This window comes from Physcomitrium patens, chromosome 24, assembly GCF_059467195.1.
Source record: "Physcomitrium patens ecotype Gransden chromosome 24, ASM5946719v1, whole genome shotgun sequence".
NCBI lineage: Eukaryota > Viridiplantae > Streptophyta > Bryopsida > Funariales > Funariaceae > Physcomitrium > Physcomitrium patens.
The window spans coordinates 7,434,356-7,454,388 of record NC_143433.1 but is presented as its reverse complement, the minus strand read 5'-3'; the positions used below and the strand labels follow the sequence as shown (position 1 = coordinate 7,454,388).

Below are 20,033 nucleotides of genomic sequence, written 5' to 3'. Positions count from 1 at the left end.
GCCTACACATAGAAAACTTGCGTTATAAGCTAAGGCATGTGTCCTTTAAAGTCAACACATATTAGAGGTCCTACAAAACATTGTCACATAGCTCCTAGTTAGATATACTATATAGAGGCAAGACTGAAGCCCTCTTCATTCCTCTCAACTCCTTTCTTGCTTTTAATTTAGATTTAAGAGTCTCTAGTTTCTTTGTCTTTTAGTAATAGCTATTCTAGTTTCTTTTTAATATATATACTACTTTATTGCTATTTTGTCTTTTTTTTTTTAATACAAATTTTTTAGGTTTATGCATCTTCTTCCAGTTCATGTCTTTAACAAATAACTGGCTAAATTGATTATAATTTTTTTGTAATTACTTACTAGGCAATGCTAGTTTTAATAACTTTTTTTGGCTTATAAATTTATTTAATGACAAAATGGTTATAGTAAGTAATTCTAACTTAAGAATCAAAAATAATCAAAACTCTTATAGTATAAATATCATCAAATATTACTATGATAAATTCTTAATTGATGATCACAAGTTTTTTTATATATATTCTTGATAGATATTTAATACATAAAATTTTATTTTTTAAATTTAAATATAAAAAATATAATTTTAAAAGTATAAATTTAAATATAAAAAAGTATAATTTTTTTTTCATATAACATATATATATATATATATATATATATATATACATAACAACTTTATCAGATAAATTTAAATACATTTAAAATTTCTAATTTATTATTAATTATATCAAAGATAATAAAATTTTATCTTTATTATAGAAGGTATAATAATTATATTCTTTTCTTTTCTTTTCTTTTCTTATTTTTAAAAAGATAAAAAGAAAAAATTAAATAAATAAATAAATAAATAAATAACTTCTATTTATAAAATATTAGTCAAATTTTTGTAGTAAACAAAATATACCAAAAAATTCTAGATTATATTTTTATTAAAATTTAATACTAAATATCAATCACAATAAAATTTATAATGCATAATGTTTTATAAGATTTCTATCAAATAAAAATCAAATATCAATCACAATAAAATTTAATTTGATTTTTTTAATTGGTTTTTTTTTATTTGATAAATTTATTTTTGTAGTAAACAAAATATACCAAAAAATTATAGATTATATTTTTATTAAAATCCAATACTAAATATCAATCACAATAAAATTTATAATGCATAATTTTTTACAAGATTTATATCAAATAAAATTTAATTTGATTTTTTTTATATTTAATTTAGTGATTTTTATTGCAAAACCGTATTCACATGCCACACACAATGTTGTGTAGTGAGACAATGTTTTCTGAGGATTAACAAGCTGGGTAAATGTACGCTCCAAATTAATGAAGGGCAAATATCTCTCTATATGCAAAAACATCATATACACACATAGCATCTAAACAAAAGAGGACTTGTATTGGGGCCTATTGCAGGATTGTTGCAACTTACAACTATAAAATTCTCTACGTTTAAACTAAATAATTTGTTATAAACTCCAGCTCGTGTTTACTGGAATCATTTTAATGACGAGAAGAAATCAATTGTATCATTTAATCCCTGGATGAAGCTATCAACTTCGTCGGTTGTGTTGTAGAAGTACAAGCTCGCTCGAGCACTTGCACTAATACCCAGAAAACGATGTAGAGGCTGCGTGCAGTGGTGACCAGATCGGACAGCAATCCCATGCTTCATTACAGTAACCTTGAAAAATTAGTCCCCTTATGGGTGAAGAATCTCAATCAGACAGAACCTAAATTTACTGAAAAACAAATTGGAATAGACGATGGTAAATTCAACTGGAGAAAAAAGAAGCAATACAAGGAGCAAGATGGAGAAGCACAATGCGAGGTGGAAAGGTGCGAAGTGCACCTGTTGATCAAGAAATGTTGATAAATCTGTAGCATGAATGCCCTCCACAGTGAAAGAGCATAAAGATGCGCGTCTCTCACCATGATCTCCTGGCGGGGGTCCATAAATTCGTACACCAGGAACTTTCGACAAACTTTCGTACAGGTATTTGGACAGTTCCATCTGCAAGGCTGAGCCCCGTCAATCTCGGTTCTAAATGTCTGTTGCACACATAATGAATCTCCAGCATCTCAGAACATATGATTGTACTCCTTGGTTGAAATAGACCAACAAACACACCATCTCAAGCCTTGTACCCCTAATGCCAACAACTCTAAAACAAGTATAATAGTGACATAAAAATAGAGCAGTAAAAAGCACCTCATATTCATGTATGCGGTCCATTCCAATCTTGTTCAAGTAGTCCACTGCTGCCCCAAATCCAACCGCTTCACCGATTGCAGGTGTACCAGCTTCAAACCTGACGAGTTAAACGGTAAAGGATAAGTGGAAGTAAGTCGAGGAATTATGCACCACCATCCCGTACAACTGGTTCGTATAAAGTTTTCGTCTACATGACCTAAGTAGATTCTGAATTACTGAGGGTAGAAAAACCTTTCACAATTTCTGAAGACTCTGCCTGTAGTATTTCTCAAAATACATTGTACGCACTCCGAGAAATAAATCTTGGACCATTTCTTTTAAGCATTAATCATGAGCCCGCATCACGAAGGCACTTCAAAGATGTGAAAATGAATTTACTAACCGTGAGGGAGGACCAGCATAGGTTGATCGATCACAGAAAACATCAACAATCATCTCTCCTCCTCCTGCATAAAGACAATAATATAAGCGAGTGTGGATGTTGATCACTTCTCGTCCTAATCTTATCATATAAACAACAAGGCATTGAAAAAAATTCATTAACCTAAGAATGGTGGCATCGACTCGAGAACTTCTGTTTTTCCCCATAGAAAGCCCATGCCTGTAGGTCCACACATCTACAACATCCCCAAAACGGATCTGAGAGTCATGAGTACATCCTCAGAATCAAAACCTAGAGAAATTTCCTTTCAACAAGAAAAGACCATCAACACTCACATTAGCAATGTTTCCCAATGTTTTAACTATAACTAAAGATGTGAATCACAACCTTGTGAGATGATGCCACCAGAAAATCACCTAGAGCCTGCACGTCCACAGGCATGTGTGGCACACTTTGGCAAGCATCCACCAGAACCTTTGCACCGACAGCATGTGCCCATTTCACAATGTCCTCTACAGGATTTATGCAACCTGACACCAGAATAAACAAAGTCGTTATTACAAATTGGTACAACTATGACGACAAATGAATCTTTGACAAAGTCCAGATAGGGTGCTAAAGATTGCTGAAGAAAAGATCTCGATTTTCTACCTCAAATTCAGAAGCAAGTCAATTCATAAAATTTAGAATGAACCACTCCCTATCCACCATCCATAGGTGTTCTTATGCAAATACTAAAGATTGAATACATACCCAACACGTTGGAGACATGGAAGATTGAAACCAATTTGGTTCTTTCGTTCAGAAATCCATTCAGCTGCTCCAAGTCTAGAATCTCTTCAGATGTCAACTCTACAAATCTCAGAATAGCCCCAGTTTTCTGCGCAACCAGCTGCCAAGGTACTATGTTGCTGTGGTGCTCAGCCACTGTCAGAACAACCTGTGCATCATCGAAAGCACCGCTATTCTCGTTCACAAAATCCGCAGTTCATAAATCTCAAGAAACATGATGACGCAGCCACAGCCTTTCAAGACCAACAGCCTAACGTATTATTTTTCCCATAACAAGAAAAAATTTCACGTGAAATAGGTCAACTCTCAAGAGAGTAGAGATCCATGCACCTTTACATGTTCCTTACATGTTTTAATATAATAGAGCCCAAAAGGATCAGTAAATTGATTTAAACCATCTGAAGGATTTCATGTAAGCAATCATTCCTTAGACATGTTTTAAGGCGCAAGAGTTAGTGAAAAGACACTCGCTATTTCATAAGACCAAATACAACATACTGCTTACCTCGTCACCTTCTTTAAGATTGGTTAGTCCCCACGTATATGCGACAAGATTGATTGCCTCACTCGCATTACGAGTAAACACTATCTCACGATCGGAGGGCGCATTGATGAAACCAGCTATCTTTTTTCTTGCTGCTTCGTATTCGTCGGTTGCTTTTGCACTGCAAATCACAGTGCATGGAAAACCTTTACGGCTGAGCAATCTCTGTTATCATTCTGATCAGTCGCTTTTGCAACAGAGCACTTGAAAAGTAAACCAGACAATATGCTACAGAACAAGATCTTACGTTCAACACAAGCTCAAAACTATGACTAAAGCGATAGTTTGACAACTTGTCACACTTTTGAGATCTAGTACTCGATTACGCAGGGATCTCGAGAAATCGTTAGAGAACGGCTACGGTCGAATAAAAGACCTTAAAGCATGCACGCCGCGATGAACATTTGAGTTGTATCCCTCGTAATAATCCCGCAAAGCATTGAGGACAGACGCAGGCTTTTGAGATGTGGCAGCATTATCTAAGTACACCAACTTGTACCCGTTTACATACTGCGATTGACAACACGCCAATTTCAATGCTTCGATACACAGAGTAATCAATTCAATGCTTAGAACCAACATTCTGCCAAAATCCAGCGCATGCAACTCGTCTAACAATATCAATGAATAATTCTGTTGTTTAAATCAAATTCTTTAAACCATTGCCTGCTCATATGTTGCTACACGCAAGGAACAAAGCCTACGTTCACTCTCCGTGAAAAACGCGCTCTTCTTTTCTTTTTCTTTTTTCTCTCTCTCTCTCTCTCTCTCTCTCTCTCTCTCTCTCTCTCTCACTCACACACACAAGTAACAAATCAACCATCCACCTGGTCAAGTATAGGAAAGTCTCCTTTGGTAACCTCGCCCAGCGACGATCCTTCTGACACGTAATTCTGTATGTTGGAAACCGCCTTCACCACAACCCCTCCCTCGACTCTCCCACCTCTCCTGCATTGAAGCGTCAGGAGAGAAGATTGCTTGAGAAAGTGCACAGCAGAAGCTGGGCCTTGATGTGCCACGAGCATGTGGTGGGAGCCGAATAGAGGAGATGTCGCCATTGCCGCAGGAAGGGCAACAACAGAGGAGCTGCGATGTCCGAACACAGAGAGAGAGCTGAGTCCCTGGAGTCCAAGCTTATGTAGGGAGAGCGTTGGAAGCATGGAGCGGTGGAGGAGGAGCGCAACAAATTCTGTCTCTCTCTTTCTCTCTCTCCCTCGAGAGAGACTCTCTCATTCACACTCACTCCCTACTCCCCTTATACTCCCCCTCCCCCCCCTTGCGTGTCTCCATTCCATTACAATTACAATCACATTACATACCATACCACATCAAACGTACCAAACAAACCAACAATATAAAACGAACTTGTGACATCAGCGGGCAGAATATATCCCCTCATCATGCGTGGATGGAAGCACAACACCGCCGCACCTCCCTTTGGGACCACTTCACTGTCGTTCATTGGCCACCTTCTTCATTCATCCATTGCTCTATTTATTACTCCCCTCCCCTCCCCTCAGAGAGTCACCAGTGGTATGTCTGAGTGTCCTATCCAAGTCTCTCTCTTTCTCTCAAACCACCCCTTTGCTTCGCTTGCTTCTTTGTGCAGTTGCAGGCTTCTCAAGCAACACTTTTTCCCACAGTACTGTCCCCATGCACGTACCCTCTGTGGCACAATCCCCCTCCCCTCCCCCCCTCCCCATCTGGCTCCCACATACTTTCTTTGCACATTGCAATCCTCAAATTCTGCACATTTCTTCCACCCATGTATCTTCCTTCCACTATGGCAGGTGTGCCCTGTGGCCCACACAATGCAGATCTTCTATTGGGTGGTGCCTTGCCCTCTGACATGAATGGACTAATCCAATTTGCTTCTTTAATGAAACCCCCCTCTTGTGCACTTCCTCATGTTATCCTGAAAAGGTGAACAGAGTTCTATAAAATTACTCTCCCTCTCTCTCTCTCTCATGTCCAATTTTGTGTGACATGTCACTCCCAAATCTGCCACTATCTTCATAACACTCTCATGACACACTCAGTGCTCCATACAAGGCATGCCTCACTTTCTAGGGGGATATCTCTAAGATTAAAATCATGTTTTTTTGATGGAATGGATATTCAATAAAAAAAATTGTCTACTTTGTCTATGTGTGAGTGATTGAAAAATTTATTGAAGGAATATGTAATTTTCAAGGATTATTTGGTTATAGGAAAAAAAAACCATGAAGGTAAAATATCATGTTAAATTCAAAACACATTTGTGCTGGACAGGAAAGTCAGCTTCTTAGGCACATTCCAGAGCTTCAAATTCTGACATTAAGCAAAAACAATAAACAAAGTGCATCACAGAGAGCTCTGCCCAGCACCATCATCATGAAAGAAGGTACCTTTCATGGTTACTCTACCACACAATTTGTTTTCTTGCCTCCACATGAGTACTTTAAAGATAAAAAATTTAAAATATATATCTAATTGATTATTTTTATATAAATAAATGAATAAAAAACTGCATGATACATATAATTTTAGAAAATAAATGAATAAAAAAGGTAAATTAAAAAAAAAACTGATTAAATAGAGTATTTTAAAGTGCAATCATTGACATTATAAAAATATAGAAATAATAACATTTCTTGATCTTATATTTATTTTATTAAAATAAATTCTAAAATTATATTTGCTAAGTTTTAAACAAATTAAAGTTGTAAAAGATTATTTAAATGAGACTTAGAATCTCCTAATGTCCATAAGTTGTACATTACTGATTAAATAAATATCTTACATATGTATATATATATATATATATATATATGTGTGTGTGTGTGTGTGTGTTATTACCTAGCCTATGTTTGGCTGGAGCATCAAAAAATCCCATTTGTTGGAGCAATAGGATGGTAAAACCTAGTTAAAACCTAGTTGGTAAAATCTAGTTACAGGTTTAATCAACTCAATCGTTGCCGTCATCTTATGTCACATGTATGTTCATTGAGACGTTTATTGCTCTCTTTGGGTGATATTTGGGTGATGGGATTTTGAGATGCTTTTAGTTACCCGGTCATCTTGACTGCACTCAGGATTCACGCATTACTACAAAGCTCATAAATGCAAACCATTTTGTTCCTGTTTCTCAAGGTACGATGCTACTTTACCTCTCAGCTTCTCTCTTCTACGAATTAGGCTATGATCTAGATAGGTTTAAAGTTGCATTTGTAGAAGAAGATTGTGCAAATACTTGAGTTTCATTTCAGTAATTGGTTTATGACATTTAGTTTCTTTCTGGTTTCGTCAGCGCAGTCCTTCACATGCTGTATCTTAAGGTTGTCATACATTGGTAATTGTTTCGCTCTCTTTTTTGTATCACAGAGGCTCTCTGCCGAAATAGTTTGGAACCGCCTGTGAGCTCTACCCGCATGCACTTGTTGGATCGAAATTAAATTCATCAGTGATCATACTTCCTTGGGCAATAAGATCTCAAGCTTGCCAGAGCTTGGTAGATGTTTCAAGTGGTTAGCTCCACCCGCGTGCATTTGTTTGATCGCATGCTGTGTGCCCCGATCGACAAGCGGCCCCTCCACATGACTCCAATCGAGAATTCCACCTGCATGATTCCTTATCTTAACGCCGGTATTCTTCTCGAGAATTCTCTTCGTGAAAAACCCCGATCGCCTTCCAATGGCACTGAGCGAATAATCCAAAAGGCCCCAACAATATCAATCCACCAGGTTTGTTCAGGATCAATGGTTGCATATAGCTCTGCAAATGATAGAATTCGACATAACTGAAAAGATAGTAGGGCGTAGTAGAGTTCTATTTGGCTCTCAACAGCTCCTTGAGGTAACAAGCCCATCCTTGCTTACTCTGAAAACCGCTACTCTTGTGTCTAAGAAAGTACCCAAACCTAAGAACACTTCATTTGCAAGTTAAGTTTTCAACGACATGTAGGTGCGTCATCTCTTTCCTCTATGCACCTTGCTAGCAAGCGTAAGCGTAAGCGTGATTCATGAAACATTTTAAAGGAAAAAGTCTTTCTCACTAAAATATTGGCAGATAGACTCGTAGAATGCAAACCTTTAGCTTTAGTTGGTCTAAAATAATTCTACACCGGCAAGGATTGTATTCATGGAGACTTAAGTACAATCTTGGTGAAAGATGAAATCCAAAGGAGCCTGAGAAATATGAAGAAATGGAGGATTTGATACCAGTAAGGAATAAGCTCCACATCTTTAAGCTCATCAAGATTTTGTTCTAAATCCGCCATAGTCACCGCCCCTGGAAGCATCGAAACCTGCATCCAATCCTAGACTCTAAGCACGTCTAATAGCCTAAGGGAGGATTTTGTTATGCAAGGACGAAATGCTAAGGAAGCGTCAACTAAAGACAGATTCCACATATACCGACAGCATTGATCGTCTTGCCTATTAAGCAATGAACGCAACACCAAGAGTATTCATAAAAAGATGTCAAGAGAGGGGACGGGGAAGAAACTTCAACACAATTTTTAAATGTGGCAAAAAAATGGAACACCATACGGATTGCTCAGCTTCGGAACGGCAGTCCACAAGAACGATAGACGCGCGCACACCAGCATCATGGTGGGTCAAGATCTGTAGCAACTCTTCGCTAGAAACCTCTGGGACTCCTTTAAAATGCTCTTCGCAAAGCTCACTGTAAGTCCGCAGCAACCTGTCCCTCTTCTCGACATCAGTCATCTCACACAACTTCTCTCCATGCTTCCCACTTTCGAAACTCATCAATTCCATCTCTCAATCTCTACGCAGATCTAAAAATTCTAATACGGATCCACCCTAAAGACCTTCAAATGAAATTTTGTTGCTGATCGGGAATGCAAAGATTCAAAAATCGCCTGATTATTTTAGCTTTATTGCGGGAAATGAGTGCAATGCACAGCACACCTCCCATCATTCTGCATTGGATCCAGAAACAGTACTGCCAGGTCGTCAGCTTAGACTCGGAAGTTGCTTTTCGTGGGGGAAACTAAAATTTTGCCGTACTGATGCTAATCAATGGTTAGCGTTCCATTGTGAGACTCACATATTTCATGGGAGTGAGTCCGCACCAAATGTTCCATAAGTGAGTCTGATTCTGGGAAATGTGACCGCAGGTTGCTTCGCCAGACACAGTGTGTTCTTCATCAACATCAACCCACGGTAATGGGCCGTCAAGATCTATTCACCCAAAACAAAAAGTTGGGTTTAAAATTAGTATATGGGACTCAACTCATGGGTTAGGACTTGTTTTTGTGGAGGTTCAATCTTAAATTTAATTTTTTATTCATTTTTCCACTATGGTTTTTTTTTCGAAAATATTTTTGTAGTCAATAAAAAAATTCAAAAACTGATTTTATTTCATTTTTCATTATGCACAAAATATTATTGAGATATGTAATGGTATGAATTTTAGTTTTAGTTAGAGTAAATATTATAATAATTATTTATGCATGTATTTTTAAAAGTAAGTGTTCAATTTTTTCAGTAGAATTCATGAAATGTAATCAAATTACATAATGATTGTTTTAAATGAGGTTAGTCAAATAGAAGTTAAATAACTTAATAACAAAATCATGTGTTTTATTACTTTGAACTATTTTTTTGTATTCTACCAATTTTAATGCAGAGTTTTTTTCATTACTTATTAAGCTCAAATATACACAATAATAATATAAATAAATCAAAAAATCAGATTCAATAATACTTAAAGTTATGTAAGAGCCATTCTATTTTTTTCTTTCTTTTTTCTTTTTTTTTTTTTAAACGTCATATATATATTCACACATACATAACATAAAACATTGAACAAACATTAAAAATAAGGATTAAATCTACCATAACATTAGATATACCATATGGCTGTACAAATTTTTTTTGAAAGTTTTATATATCAGAAATATTTCAATAAAAGATTGGAAGAAAGATATTTAATTTAAAATATTAGATACTGTTTTAAAAATCAAAAATAGTTTTTGAAATTTTGAAACTAATGCAACACAATTGTATACAGAGTGTTGGTTTTTAGAATCAATATTGCAAAAAGATGTACAAACAAATTGATTCAAAGGGTTGTAATATAAAAAAATTTATTAACATGGTGTAATATGTACTTAAACAGAGCTAAATTTAAGACAATAATTAAAATAATTTATATGAATAATAAATGATTTTCAATTTTTTTAATATTGACACATTATCTTAATAATTTAATCCAAGCTTCATTAAGATTAAAAAAAAAAAAAAAAAAAAAAAAAAATGCCACAATAGAAGCATGATAGTGTTATCAAGCAAAATAGATAAAACTCAAAATAAAATTTCTTATATCCATTCTCTTTAAATTAATCTATTAACCATTTTAATACACATCAAGACTTATGAACATATTATATGTTCTAACTAATTTTTACATATTATAAGTAATTATAGTATAACATTGTGTAGAATACTATGAGCTTGCACTCCTATTATTTTTCTACATGAACCTTAAATTCCTTTAACCTTGAGAAACATTTATTCTTACCTTAATGATGTAAATCTATACTTTTCTTGAAAAATCATCAATAAATGTGACAAAGTTTCTTGTCCTCTAATTAATAGTATCTTCATTGATTTACAAACATCAGAATGCACAATCTCCAACAATTTGGTAGCATGAGTTACAACTCTTCTTAGAAATGAAGTCTTTTATTGTTTACCTTGTACACATCATTTTCAAGCAAGTATCAAGGTATTGTTGCTGAATTTACCAAGATCCAGACTGTTAGGGACATAGTCCTTAGACCTTTCTAGAGACAAGTTTCTAGAACCTTCTAGAAAGAAGTCTCTAGAAACTTCCAGAAGATTCTTTGAATATTCTCTTAGAATATTCTTCAAAGATTCCCTAAAGATTCTTTGAAGATTTCCTAAAGATTCCCTTAGAAGGCTCTAGAAGATTCTTAGAATATTCTAGTAGATTCTAGGAAGTTACTTGAGAAGCTTCCTAGCTCTTGGGTAGTTGCTCGAGAAGCTTCATAATTCTTGGGAAGCTTCTTGATGCGCTTCCTTAGAACCATAGGCCAGTAGTATATATAGGAGTCGAGGCTGAAGAGTTCTTCAGTCTCGACAACACATCTCTTGGAGTTCTAGCTCACCTTTCTGGTGTTGTTCTTGTACTCATCTGTTTAATCTAGTTCTGCCACTTCTTCTTGAACTTCTTGTTAGATTTCAAGTCTGTATTTTGTGTCCGTGACAGTTTGTCGAGATTACCTTTATCTTAATATCAGAGCTGAATCCTTCTTGTTTGAGAGCGGATTATCCCTCTTCTTGAAGGTATTCTAGCGCTTTAGGGGTTGCGGATTACCTTCCTCTAAACTGATATTTTCTCAATCACAATATCAGAGCTTAGTTCTTTGAGGCAGAGAGTGGACTACCCCTTTCCTTGGAGATACTTGAGCATTCTAAGGGTTGTGGATTACCCTCTCTTGAACTAATATTAATTCCTTCTTTTTGTTTAGCATAGCTAGTAGAAAAGACTGTTAACATCGATTTCAGAGCTTTGCCTTCTTGATAGAGTGCGGATTACCCCTCTTCTCGAAAGCATTGAGGCATTTTTAGAGGTTGCGGATTATCCTCCTCTAAAACTGAAATCGTTTAGTGTTTTTTTTTTTTTTTCTTTTCTTTTCTCCGAGTAGGTTTTAGTGACAGGTAGTGCTACAATTTTCTCCAAGAGACTTAGCAATTTCTTCTTCTCTCAAAATTTTAATCCATTTATTCTCTAAATATGGAAGTAGACCAAGTCATAGACAGTGCATCTTCACAAGTAGACAATAGAGTGGCAACTCTTGCAGATCTTCAAGCTCTTATGAATAGTGTACGAAAGGAGATTGCATTTCTTCGCAATCCAAATAAAGAACCTCAAATTGATCTAGTGACCGAAGAAGCTAGACGCGAAATTCATAGCCTACAACAAGAGATTATTCGACTAAGAGAAGCAAGACATGTGTCACATACGACCCCTATAAATACTTCAAGGATTAGTACGAAAGAACCAAAAGCGAGTATGCCAGACAAGTTTGACGGAACAAGAGCCAACTTTCGAGGTTTTGTGCAACAAGTACGGCTTTACCTACGCCTATACCCTTCTCATTATCCGAATGGATTTACCCAGGTTGCTTTCATAGGTACTCTTCTATCAGGAAATGCTCGCTCTTGGTTTGCTCCACTATTGGACAAGGATTCTCTAATATTGTACGACCTAAAGGCTTTCACAGAGAGACTTACTGCTGCGTTTGGAGATAGCGATCGAGAAAGAGTGGCTGAAAGAAAGATACAAAATCTGCGACAAGGATCACGTTCTGCTGCAATCTATGCTGCAGAATTTCAACAGCTTACATGTGATCTTGATTGGAATGATAAGGCATTCATGACACGATTTCGATATGGACTGAGAGATGATGTCAAGAACTTATTGATCACCATGCCTAAGGCGGATACTTTAGAAGAACTTATATCTCAGGCAATTATTTGTGACAACCGCCTCTTTGAATTACGACAAGAAAGACGATCAGGCTGGAGAAATGATGGAGCATTTGCTACATTTTCAAAAGGTCCAGAGAATCACTCCACAGATCCTGAACCCATGCAAATTGATGCGGTACGTTTCAAACCCCTCACAGCTGAGGAAAGGAAGCGACGATTTGAACAAAACTTGTGTTTATATTGCGGAGAAGCGGGCCATAAAGCTGTAGATTGTCGAAAGAAACAGAAGCCTCAAACAACAAGACTCAGGAGTACAAGCATGCAGGAAAACAAGGACGCCCAGCCACAATAGGGACCGTGCGGCTAGACATCTCAACATCCAAAATTAATCAAGGTCCCTTTCTCTCAGCTCAACCTTCAGATTGTTTTATGGTACCTTTACATCTGGGTATTCAAGAACTACAAGTCGATGCTTTATTAGACTCGGGTGCATCCGCTTGCTTTATAGATGAAGAGTTTGCCAAGCTTCACAATATTTCTCTTGTAAAGAAACTTAAGCCTGTCCATGTAGAAGTCATAGATGGACGACCATTGTCTTCGGGCAATGTTATCCATGAAACTAAACCATTGAAGGTACGTCTTGAAAACCATGAGAGCAATATTGTGTTTAATGTTATCAAGACCCCTTCATGTCCTATCATTTTGGGACTATCTTGGCTTGATAGATATAATCCATTGATAGATTGGAAGTTGCGGAAAGTGACATTTCCAACAAACTCCTTGAAGGTGGAATCTACCAAGACAATGTCTAGAAACAAATCCTTGTTTATAGGTGCAAGGGCTTTCATGAAGGAAGCCAAGCAAAATACACCTCTTGTCATCTTTGCAACTCCGACTCGAGAAGATGCAACTTCGACTTTGGTTATTCCAAAGCAGTATGAAGAATTCAAAGATGTCTTTGAAAAGAAGAATGCTCATATGCTGCCAGAGCATCGACCCTATGACTGTGCCATTGAATTGCAAGAAGGAGCACAACCACCTTTTGGACCAATCTACAATTTGTCGCAGACGGAGTTGACTAAGTTGCGGAAGTACATTGACGAGAATCTAGCCAAGAACTTCATCCGTCATTCGAAGTCGCCAACTGGGGCACCAATCTTATTTGTGAAGAAGAAAGATGGCTCACTACGGATGTGCGTGGACTATCGAGGTCTCAACAAGGTGACAAAAAAGAATCGCTACCCACTGCCTTTGATCTCTGGTCTTCTAGAACAACTTGGGCGTGCAAGGATCGTTACAAAGATTGACCTAAGGGGAGCTTACAACCTTATGCGAATCAAGGAAGGAGATGAATGGAAGACAGCTTTTCGAACAAGTTATGGCCATTTTGAATACAATGTCATGCCATTTGGTCTTACTAATGCTCCAGCGGTCTTTCAACACATGATGAATGACATCTTTTGAGAGCATCTAGACGATTTTGTTGTCATCTATCTAGATGATATTTTGATATTTTCTAAGAACGAGGAAGAACATGAGAAGTACGTTCGTCTGGTACTCAAAAAACTACGGGAGCGAGGACTCTATGCCAAATTGGAGAAGTGCTTATTTCACCAAACTGAGATGGAGTTTTTGGGATTCATCGCGACTACGGAAGGATTGAAGATGGATCCAAAGAAGGTGGAAGCAATCATGTCTTGGGAAGTTTCGAAGATAGTTAGGGACGTACAATATTTTCTTGGATTTACTAACTACTATCGGATCTTCATCAAGAATTATTCTCAAGTTGCTGCCCCCCTCACTCGCTTAACGTGCAAGGACAAGCTCGAATGGGGACCTATCGCAGAAAAAGCATTCCAAGATTTGAAGATGGTATTTACTACAGCTCCAATCTTGGTACATCCGGACTTTACAAAGGCCTTTTATTTGGAGACAGATGCTTCGAATTTTGCTTTGGGAGCTGTACTTTCACAGATGGGCGTAGATAAGAAGTTCCATCCAGTTGCGTTCTATTCTCGAAAATTCTCTGCTGCTGAGATCAACTATGAGATCCACGATAAGGAACTCCTTGCTATAGTAGATTCTTTCCAAGAGTGGCGCCACTTTCTCGAAGGAACTACACATCCAGTGACCGTATATACGGATCACAAGAATTTGGAGTATTTTATGTCGGCTCGGGTTTTGAATCGGCGTCAAGCTCGGTGGAGTATGTCGCTATCCAGGTTCGACTTTGTTATTACTTATCGGCCTGGGAAGCAACAAGGGTTGTTCGATGCATTATCAAGGAGATCATATCTCACGCTAAAGGCTGGAGATGCAGCATTTGATCAACAGTGCACGACATTGTTGAAGCCAGAGAAATTTCGACTCAACGAAGCTATTGTATCAATTGATGCTGACTTCCTCGACCAGGTACGGGCCGCAACCATTAAAGATTCTCTAGCCCTTGATATCAAGCAACATGCTAGTGATGATAAATTCAAGATGGAAGGAGATCTAGTATATTTCGAAGAGCGGTTGTATATCCCAAAAGGGCCAACACGACTCCGAGTTCTTCAATCTCGTCATGACTTTCCAGCTGCGGGACATTTTGGATTCAATAAGACCTTGGAACTTATTTCTCGCGATTTTTGGTGGCCTCAAATGTGGAAGGATGTGAAAGATTTTGTTGTATCTTGTGACATTTGTTCAAGATCCAAAAACCCTCGACATCGGCCTTATGGACTTCTACAGCCATTGCCTATTCCGCGCCGACCATGGTCTTCGGTTTCCATGGACTTTATTACGGATCTACCACCATCGAATTCATTTGACAGTATTTTTGTTGTCGTAGATCGGCTTACAAAGATGGCACATTTTGTCCCTTGCAAGAAGACATCGTCAAGCGAAGACACAGCAAGACTCTTTCTTGATAATGTGTATCGATATCATGGTCTACCAGATGATATCGTATCGGATCGAGGAACCCAGTTTGTGTCAAAGTTTTGGAAATCTCTTTTTGAGATATTGAAGGTGGATATCAAGCTTTCTTCAGCATTTCATCCTCAAACGGACGGCCAAACAGAACGAGTGAATCAAGTTTTAGAGCAATATTTACGTTGCACCATCAACTATCAACAAGATGATTGGGCCGCATATCTACCGCTAGCCGAGTTCGCATATAACAACACCCTTCATGCGTCAACTCAACAAACGCCATTCTTTTCCAATTATGGATACCATCCAAAGCTTGACTTATGGAGTTCGTCAACGATTAACAATTCGGCAGCTGAAGGATTCGTGAAGGAGCTTTTGCAACTTCAAACTATATTGAAGCTTCAATTGCAAACTGCCCAAGAATCTTACAAGGCGTCCGCGGACAAATTTCGGAATCAGGCACCTTAAATTCACGATTGGAGACAAAGTTTGGCTGCTTCGACGAAATATTAAGACCAAGCGGCCATGTGACAAATTGGACTATCGGAGATTGGGACCATTTGTTATCCAAAAGTAGATCAATCCTGTAGCGTATCGTTTGGAGTTACCAGCTACTATGAAGGTACATCCTGTCTTTCATGTTTCTTTGTTGGAGCCTTATCGAGAATCGTCTTTTCCTGGAAGAGTACAATGTCCACCACCTAGGATAGAAATAGAGAACCACGAAGAATACGAGGTGGAAAAGGTCCTGGATTCATGGCAAAGACGGGGTAAATTAGAATACTTTGTGCATTGGAGCGGTTACGATATTAATGAACGAACATGGGAGCCGGCCGAAAATCTCGCGAATGCGCCGCAAAAGTTACAGGAGTTTCATCAACGATATCCTAAGAAACCCAAGCCGATTCGACGATAGCTTCTTACTGAAGCTTGCTCATCCAGAAAACAGAAAAGAGGAGAGAGCACCACCAAAATCCATAGTTGATGTAGTCATTCTCTCCAAGATAGCGTAGAACTTTGTTAGTAGCCCAAGTTTGTTCTTATTGTTTTAGCTTTTGAATATGGATAGCCAAGATACTACACTTGTCATGTCATCTCAAGCAACTAGCTCACGAAGACGACCGCGAGATGAAGAACCGCCTGCACCACGATGACGTCGAAGGATTCCGAGCAACAGATCGCTGGTGATTGTATTTGAGGTCGAGCCTGCCTACAATGGTCAGCCAGAAGGAGTGTTTGCAGGACAATTTCACAATGAAGACACGGAGGTTCATGCTTGGTCAGAAGTTGAAGGCGTGGGCCACTACCGTTGGCTTCAAGGACCATTGAATCACTTGCCTCGTGAACAACAATTGGAGTTCATAGCAGAGGTTATGCGACAGATCTTAATTTTCTTGCATTGGTATTGACTGACGATAACATTGCTTCTCGGAGACCTCGAAGCTAAAGGAGGAGGTAATGTTAGGGACATAGTCCTTAGACCTTTCTAGAGACAAGTTTCTAGAACCTTCTAGAAAGAAGTCTCTAGAAACTTCCAGAAGATTTCTTGAATATTCTTTTAGAATATTCTTCAAAGATTCTCTAAAGATTCTTTGAAGATCCCCTAAAGATTCCCTTAGAAGGCTCTAGAAGATTCTTAGAATATTCTAGTAGATTCTAAGAAGTTACTTGAGAAGCTTCCTAGCTCTTGAGTAGTTGCTCGAGAAGCTTCATAGTTCTTGGGAAGCTTCTTGATGCGCTGTCGTGTTGTAACACGAGTATACAGTGAAAATAAAAAGAAAGGGGAATTTTATTAATATTCAGTTACCTCGAATATTGGGAGCATCGACCAACTCCAGTACAAATACTGAGTGGTCAGGTTCAGTGACTCCGTTACAGTCAGCCGGGGCATACTGAAATGCCCCGTTCGATTCCAATAACGGGAGTCAGCAGGAAGAGAAGGACCAATTCACACGACGGGTTCGAGGAGCCAATTGGATCCAATTTCGATAATCCAATCCGGGTCCTCTTACCCAATATGAGACCTGTATTGGTGGGGCAACCTAATGCAGTCTAGTTACGGGAACATCCAGGTTACTATGGGCATCTTTACCAATATAGGACCTGAATTGGTCGGGCGACTCAATGTAGTCCCGATTACGGGGTTCGATTCTGTTTCAGGCTGTCTTGTTCTCTGTGCCGTCTCAGGGAACGTTGTTTTCGGTAAATGGATTTCTTAAAGGTAAAAACGGAGGAGAAAGCTTGGCGGCGTGAGCCAATTTCGAATCCAAGTTGAGGTGAGAGCCAATTTCGGATCCAAGCTTGAGGTGGGAGCCAATTCCGGATCTAAGACGGAAGATTGAAGAAATTCAGAGGATAAGGTTAGGGGGGGATATAGTTTTGAGGGGGGAATCGGGGGGAGCGAGTTTTCAAGCTTTTGCAAGGTTACTAGTTCGATTTTTCATTGGAGGTTTTTGGGAGATCAAGGGAATTAGAGAGAAGAGCTTCATGCTTCGGGTCGGGGAAGGAAAGACATAGAATTTGGATTTTTCTTCTTCGTAGAGTTTTGGGAAGACTGAGGCAATTGCTGCTGAAGTCAGTGTTGTAATGGTGAATCGGGATTTTTAAATGAAGTGGGTTTGAATACTCTTGACTGTTTTGTAAAATCGAGTTACGTCTGTGATTGAAGGATTAAAGGGGTGTCTATAGGATTGAGTATGCGGAGTGAATGAAATTTATTGGGTTAATCTAACAGGACAGTTAGTGGATACAAGATCGTAAGTACAAAGGGGTATTGAAGATTAACAGTTTGGATTGTTCGGGGTTCTCTGTAACGTCTAGAGACCTATCGGCTGGGGCAAAAAAAAAGACTTCGACAAGCAGTCGAAGAGCATTCGTATAGATTTACGGTACATTGTTGCAGTCGTTTATATTCCAGCAGTCAAAAACTGATAGACTGCTTGACTATCGGCGAATCTCCATACTACCTTCTATAGCCAGACGCCCGGCACGTTCTCGAGCAGAAAAGCACGTAATACGACATAAGTGGTGAACCCGACGTGAAAGCTTGAGGTAGAAGGTATTGGATTTCGGTTGATTTTATCTTTATTTTTATGGAAAACGAAAATAAAAATTTTGAAGGATTTTTGGGAGAAGTTTCTGGTGGGGAGTCTTCTAAAGGACAAGGTATGCACATGGATCCGTCTATTGCTAGTTTGTTTCAAGCCTTCTCATTGTCAATGCAGCAACAGCAAAGCAATGATCGGAAGGAAGCTTTGGCAACCAAAGCATTGCAAGCAGTGGTCAATAAAATTGATCAATTTGATGGGAGGAATATTTCAAGGTATTTAAGATGTTATGTTCGTGAAATGGAATTAAATCGGGTTTCTGAGAAGAAAATGGTTGCACTATTTGGACTTGCCACGATATCGAAGATAAGGGACCACATTACATCGATTACGGATCGTTGTGGGAATTCATGGGAGGATTTTTTACATGCATTGAAAGACGAATATTTCTTGGAAGATGCTGATCGCGTTACTAAGAAGCTGTTTCTGGGATGGATTGAACGGCCCAATAAGAATTTGCAAGCAACAGAGCTACTAAGGGAATTTGAGAGGGAGTACTCTCAATTATCGAAGGTAGAAAAATTGACATTGGAGCCGGACAAAGTTGATCTATTTCTTCAAGCTGCTGATGGAGAATTGCAAGAGAAATTAGAACCCCTTCTTGAAGACAAAGAAGAAGATGAAGGATTGACAACGAAGTGGAAGAATGTTGAAGATGCGGTGGGGTTGCTTACAAAAAAAGAAAGGAGGAAGGATAGGAGCAATATTCTGAAAACAGTACAAGCACCCAAAGCTCCAGTACGTACAACACCACCGACAATGCCTACAGTTCAACCTTCGACATCCTTGTCAAAGAAAGCAGATATGGGTATAGAAGAAATTATACGAAGAATGCGAGATCTTCAAATCAAATTGGCAAGACTTGAAGAGAATACTTCTATAAACAATTCGAAGAATGTTTCAAAACAAGGATATGTACAAAGATGCATTTGGTGTGATGATGCTTCACACACTAGAAAAGATTGCAATGAATTTAATAATATGATACGGCAGGGAATTATTTGCTGGAAAGATGGAAAGATAGCATTGAAAGATAGGGAGGATCTTCTTCAAACCAATTTTGGCAAGGGAGGAATGAGAGCATTGGTTCAAGATTACTTAAAAGAGCATGAAACAGTAGCACGAGAAAGTGCAAGTTATGGTGCTAGAGTAGATGATGAAATTGGTGGAAGTACGGAAACTAGTGAGTTTTGTGCTTCTGCCGTTTCTACAATGCAAGAAGGGAAATTACCTCGAGAAGCATTATTCAGAACTGCAGCTACAATACGAGGAAGAACAAGTTGGGAGGATCCTGTTGAGTCTCTTTCAGTTCATGCATATATTGCTAAGAGCCAACATGAAGCTTTGATGGAAGAAAAAAGACGAGGAAATTTTGATGATACTAGAGAAGGAAATTCTTTTAAGAGGCAAACTCGAGGAGACAAGGCTCGGGAGGCAGCTTCACAAGAATTGCCTATAAAAGATACCTCAGCATCATTGGGAGAAAAAACAACGGAGACAAAAGATAAGGGCAAATCAATTGCTTATAAGCTACTTTCTGACATTGAAGCGGCAACAAATTTGAAAGGGGTGTTGGAAGAAC

General features: G+C 38.3%; 2 protein-coding genes across 4 annotated transcripts; both read right to left on the bottom strand.

Annotated features, from left to right (window-relative positions):
- Nucleotides 1-1,206: 1,206 nt before the first annotated feature.
- LOC112276513 (cysteine desulfurase 1, chloroplastic) lies at nt 1,207-5,322 on the bottom strand. Of its 3 annotated transcripts, none has more exons than XM_024507903.3 (10): nt 4,791-5,322; nt 4,340-4,473; nt 3,925-4,084; nt 3,381-3,567; nt 3,015-3,157; nt 2,790-2,862; nt 2,628-2,691; nt 2,243-2,342; nt 1,883-2,082; nt 1,207-1,699 (listed from the first exon to the last, which is right to left on the bottom strand). In XM_024507903.3, the coding sequence occupies exons 1-10, from the start codon at nt 5,121-5,123 to the stop codon at nt 1,564-1,566; spliced, it is 1,530 nt and encodes a 509-aa protein (XP_024363671.1). In that variant the 5' UTR covers nt 5,124-5,322; the 3' UTR covers nt 1,207-1,563. The 3 variants fall into 3 exon arrangements, with proteins under 3 accessions (XP_024363671.1, XP_024363672.1, XP_024363673.1); XM_024507904.3 differs by having other exon boundaries at nt 1,883-2,044; nt 4,791-5,314; XM_024507905.3 differs by lacking the exon at nt 2,790-2,862 and having other exon boundaries at nt 3,044-3,157.
- A 1,861-nt stretch (nt 5,323-7,183) lies between these two features.
- On the bottom strand, nt 7,184-8,857 carry LOC112276532 (uncharacterized). Its single transcript, XM_024507927.3, has 3 exons — nt 8,493-8,857; nt 8,163-8,248; nt 7,184-7,641 (listed from the first exon to the last, which is right to left on the bottom strand). The coding sequence occupies exons 1-3, from the start codon at nt 8,721-8,723 to the stop codon at nt 7,410-7,412; spliced, it is 549 nt and encodes a 182-aa protein (XP_024363695.1). The 5' UTR covers nt 8,724-8,857; the 3' UTR covers nt 7,184-7,409.
- Between the last annotated feature and the right edge of the window lie 11,176 nt (nt 8,858-20,033).

Excerpts from the sequence above, each read along its gene's own strand:
- LOC112276513 (XM_024507903.3), bottom strand. The coding sequence starts at position 5,123 with ATGCTTCCAACGCTCTCCCTACATAAGCTTGGACTCCAGGGACTCAGC. Across the intron at positions 2,083-2,242 it reads ACCGCATACATGAATATGAG|ACATTTAGAACCGAGATTGA; the intron begins GTGCTTTTTACT and ends TGTGTGCAACAG. Across the intron at positions 1,700-1,882 it reads CAACATTTCTTGATCAACAG|CATGGGATTGCTGTCCGATC; the intron begins GTGCACTTCGCA and ends ACTGTAATGAAG.
- LOC112276532 (XM_024507927.3), bottom strand. The coding sequence starts at position 8,723 with ATGGAATTGATGAGTTTCGAAAGTGGGAAGCATGGAGAGAAGTTGTGT. Across the intron at positions 8,249-8,492 it reads GTTCCGAAGCTGAGCAATCC|GTTTCGATGCTTCCAGGGGC; the intron begins GTATGGTGTTCC and ends GATTGGATGCAG. Across the intron at positions 7,642-8,162 it reads GTGGAGCTTATTCCTTACTG|TGCCATTGGAAGGCGATCGG; the intron begins GTATCAAATCCT and ends TTATTCGCTCAG.